The sequence below is a fragment of the Lactuca saligna genome, chromosome 4, assembly GCF_052625555.1.
Source record: "Lactuca saligna cultivar CGN05327 chromosome 4, ASM5262555v1, whole genome shotgun sequence".
In the NCBI taxonomy this organism is placed as follows: domain Eukaryota; kingdom Viridiplantae; phylum Streptophyta; class Magnoliopsida; order Asterales; family Asteraceae; genus Lactuca; species Lactuca saligna.
This window is the reverse complement of record NC_136420.1, coordinates 281,266,522-281,270,769: the sequence shown is the minus strand read 5'-3', so window position 1 is coordinate 281,270,769 and position 4,248 is coordinate 281,266,522. Positions and strand designations below refer to the sequence as shown.

The 4,248-nt window shown below is 33.7% G+C and overlaps 1 protein-coding gene across 1 annotated transcript; it reads right to left on the bottom strand.

The window, feature by feature from the left end:
* Positions 1-449: 449 nt before the first annotated feature.
* LOC145043672 (uncharacterized) lies at positions 450-3,997 on the bottom strand. The gene is made up of 7 exons (XM_078992389.1): positions 3,380-3,997; positions 3,157-3,299; positions 2,816-3,087; positions 2,543-2,697; positions 2,183-2,445; positions 1,926-1,988; positions 450-821 (listed from the first exon to the last, which is right to left on the bottom strand). Exons 1-7 carry the CDS (start codon positions 3,666-3,668, stop codon positions 576-578), a joined length of 1,431 nt encoding a protein of 476 aa, XP_078848515.1. The 5' UTR covers positions 3,669-3,997; the 3' UTR covers positions 450-575.
* Positions 3,998-4,248: the final 251 nt, after the last annotated feature.

The following is a 4,248-nucleotide window of genomic DNA, read 5'->3' as shown; positions in this document are numbered from 1 at the left end:
ACCATACTCATACCAAGGTTGTCAAGATCGAAATCCTACCTAGGATCGTTTTTAGATTTGCAAGATCGGGATCGGGATCCTAAGATCCCACAAAATAAAATATATTTTTAATTTTTAATTTATAATCATGAAATATATTTCAAACATTCAATTTTTTATTCAAATGTTATAAAAACTTTGAAATATCAGTCATAAGCCACAATACAAAATGATAAATGATAAATTGGTAAATGATAAAAAACATAAAATGGTAAAAAAAAATTATTTGCAAAAAAAAGAAAAAAAATCAATGGAAGGTATGATCGGATCAGATCTCGATCCTACGATCCTACGATCCTACCCCAAATACGATCCTTTTACAATCCGGATCGTTTTTCATACCTAGGATCTTAGGATCGTACGATCCTACGATCAGGATCGCGATTTTGACAACCATGACTCATACTGCATTTTGGTGCACAGAAACTCAAACTTTCATAACGAATATAATCAAACCATATTACAAACTAACATAAAACTCATGAACAACACAACCCTTCACTATACCCGATTTTACAAAAATCCTAATTCAAATATCAATCCCCTTTTGTGTTTAACACTTGCTTTAAAACACCCGCAATTCTATCGGCCATATGTCGTTCTAAAAACATTTGTTTGACCCTCTCATAACCTCTCTTCCCCATTGTAAGCCTCTTCTCAACATGTGTAGCAAGTTTTACTATATTTGTTGCAAGTGGACTCACCCCTTCTTTTCCTGCCACGTGTAGAAACCCTGTTGATCCGTTCACCACTATTTCTGCGGTGCCTCCTGCTGCTGTCCCCTGAAATTTTTTATATGTTTGAAAAGTGTAGAAATAGCAATGTACTTTTTGTGTTTTTTTTTTGGATTAAACCTAGAGTTTTTTTTTTTTTTTTTCTTGAAAAAGAGGTGTTTTTTTTGTTTTTTTTCGATTTGGTGTTTTTAGTTGTTTTTTTTTTGGGAAGAGATTTGTGAAATGTGGGGTTTTTTTGGAAAAGTAAAAAGGTTGAGGGTTTTCTCGGAAAAAATTAAAAAATACAAGGTGTTTTTTTCTTTTAGGAAAAGGATTAAATCTCATAAAAGACCTTATATTTTGTGTTTTTTTTCCGGATTAAACCTCAACTTTAATTTTTTCCCTGAAAAAGACCTTGTATTTTTTCATTTTTTTCCCAAAAAAACCCTCAACTTTGTCTTTTTTTTACGAGGAAAAAAAAAAAAAAAACTTTTAACTGCTTGCAAATAAACCCTCAACTTTTTTAGTTTTTCTCAAAAAAACCATCACATTTAACAATTTTTTTTAAAAAAAAAATAACTAAAAGGGCCAGATTGGGAAAAATGAAAAAATACAAGGTCTTTTTCAGGAAAATAAATAAATTTAAGGTTTGATCCGGAAAATACACAAAATATAAGCCCTTTTATGAGATTAACCCTTTCCGAAAAAATTTGTAAAATGTGAGGGTTTTTTCGGAAAATACTAAAAAAGTTGAGGGTCTTTTCGGAAACAGTTAGAAGGTTGAGGGTTTTTTTCGGAAAAAAAAAGACAGTCGAGGGTTTTCTCTGAAAAAATGAAAAAATACAAGATTTTTTTTTTCAGGAAAAAAAATAACTTGAGGTTTAATCCAAAAAAAAAAAAAAACAAAATATAAGGTCTTTTATGAGGATTAACCCTTTATTATAGTATCTAACTTTTGTTTAATCAAAAGTGCAAATGTTATTAACTAGTTAAATTTTCTGAGATATAATGTTGTGTAGTAAAAAACATTGAATGTACAAAACTTTTATTTAATATAGCTTAAAAGTTAAATAATAATGTTTATTGAAAAAAGAAATGAAAGTAAGATTCTATAATCCAAAGTACATTGTTATTTCTTGGATTTATTGTCAAAATAGGAATATCAATATTTACCAATACAGGAAGCTGGAATGCCATAGCTTCAATTGTTATCCTTCCAAAGCACTCTCCTCGGCCCTACAGGGGCAAAAATGGAAAGAAAATATTGTAAGTTCAGAACATAAACAAAAGGCTGTTTCAATGTTTACACATAACAGGATTTCATGGGACAAGACTGAAAAGCTTTCTAAAGCTATTTTAATGATGAGATTGATGAGGGCATTTATGTCTTTTGCACAAACAAGAGCAACAATGCATGTCAAATACAGTACCTGAGAGTTTTGGACAAGAACATCAATTGCTGCTAAATACGGGGCTACAGTTAGGGTTTTATTCACGAAATGAACTCGATGTTGAATCTTCTTCAGTGCTACAAAATCCCTAATTTCTGTTTCAAATTTCGTTTGTACACTCATATCACTCCCTACAATCACTGCATGTATTGATGGAACTTGTAGCTTCTTTTCTTTAATCAATTGTAAGCTCTCATAAAATGAACGTAAAAATAAGTCTTGCCCTTTTCCCCTTGAAACACCTTCACATTGCCACATCATTATTATACATGACAAAAGTTTAATCTTTGATCAGAAAAAAAACATAAAAAAAAGGTATAGAATATTAGAATGTCTTACTATTGATGGCTGCAAACAATATGTCATCATTCCTGACTCCAAGAGACTCTCTAACATGCTCTCTAAGAACCCTTTTGGCTACACTGTCTTCAGCAACATCCATAAGTTCTTTGCTGTTACCAAGGTGAACTACATACGTCTTTGGCATCTTAATTCTGAAAATTGAAGTGTTACTTTGATACTCAATATGATTGAAGAAGAGATTAGAAGAGTAGAGAGTAGAGGTAGATGGAGTTTGGAGTTGTTTAAGATAGAAAAAGAAGTTAAACATACTTTAAGCGTTCTTGAGTCCTGTTCTCCCAATATTCAGCAGTTACATGGGAATCAATCATAGAGCCAGCAACAAAAGGCAAGTGCTTAACGTAATCCAGTTTGAAGTAATGGCCTCGCATTTCGTGAATCCACCATAACACCTTTGGGAGGACTCGAGGAACATCTTTGTTTAGAACAGCATCCAGCCATTTTCCAGCAACAGCTGTGTTTAAGACTACCAGATCAGCTTTTAAGGCTGTGTCTATGGCTTCTTGACCCTTGGAAGAGAAGACCTGAAATATAATTGATAGGCTTAATACATATGTTCATAAAATGTGGCAATGGAAGAAGATGTAATGCACCTGTACACCACGATCCAGCATCTTGTTCTCCAAATTGTATATTACTTCATCTGTTCCAGATGGTTTTTGGTTTGTAATCCAACAAACTTCAGCACCAACACCACGTAATAAAAATGCTAGCTCCATCAGAAGCAATGGACCACCTGCAAAATCGAAACGAAGCGAGGTATTAGGCAAACACAGAAATTAATAATTGAAGAAGAAAGTGTAGAACGTGAATTACCAGAAAGAGATAGTTCATGAGAGACGAGAAGAACGAGTTTGGACTTCATGAAACTGAGGGGGCTCGCAACTCCGATCTGAGGCAACGCCGTCTCCTTCGTCTTCTCCGTCGATTGGAATCGATTATCTTTAATGGGGGCATCGAAATGTTGGCGATCACACGAAGAATCATAAGCGGCCCTAATAATAAACGCAACGGCGGTGGAGATAGACAGCATGGCTAGCAGTAGTAACAGCCATCGCTTCTTCTGGAAACACAGTGTTGAGAATCCCGTTGACTGCTTCGCCATAGCTACAGTTTAGGAATTTATAACTATTGTAGCTGATCCAAGTGTGCGCATTGATCTAGGGTTCGCATCTCATCTGGCTACACATAGATTGCTACAGAGGTTGAAATTTTGAAATCCAACCTACCTCCAACAAGATCGAAAAGTGATATCGAAATGCGTTTGAATATGAAGGGATGATTGGTGTGATGGGAAATCTGAGAGTAATTAGTTGATTAGAAGAAGATTTGAGCTTTGAATCGGTAGTAGCAGTGGAAGAGTGACAGTGTGGTTTTTCTTGAAGCAATGGGTTTCGTGCTTGAGAGATTTGATTTGGCAGTCGCCCCTGACATAGCATGAGGACCGGTTCAAGAGAACCGGTTTCGTAAAGATTTTCATTTTCATTTTATTTTTTGTTTTTTAATTTAATATTCTAGATAAAACTTTAAAAATTAGAGCTCAAATAAAATGTTAAAAATAAAAATTATATAAAAATAATGTATGAAAATGAAAACAAAAGAAATAGATATAGGGTAAATCAAACTATAATAAAAAGGACTATCCAAGATTTAAAGTAAGTGTTTTTGTTTGATGTGGTTCGGTT

Coding starts and splice junctions, on each gene's coding strand:
- LOC145043672 (XM_078992389.1), bottom strand. CDS start 3,668: ATGGCGAAGCAGTCAACGGGATTCTCAACACTGTGTTTCCAGAAGAAG. Junction 3,300..3,379: donor TCATGAACTATCTCTTTCTG/GTAATTCACGTT, acceptor TCGATTTTGCAG/GTGGTCCATTGCTTCTGATG. Junction 1,989..2,182: donor TTCTTGTCCAAAACTCTCAG/GTACTGTATTTG, acceptor TTGCCCCTGTAG/GGCCGAGGAGAGTGCTTTGG.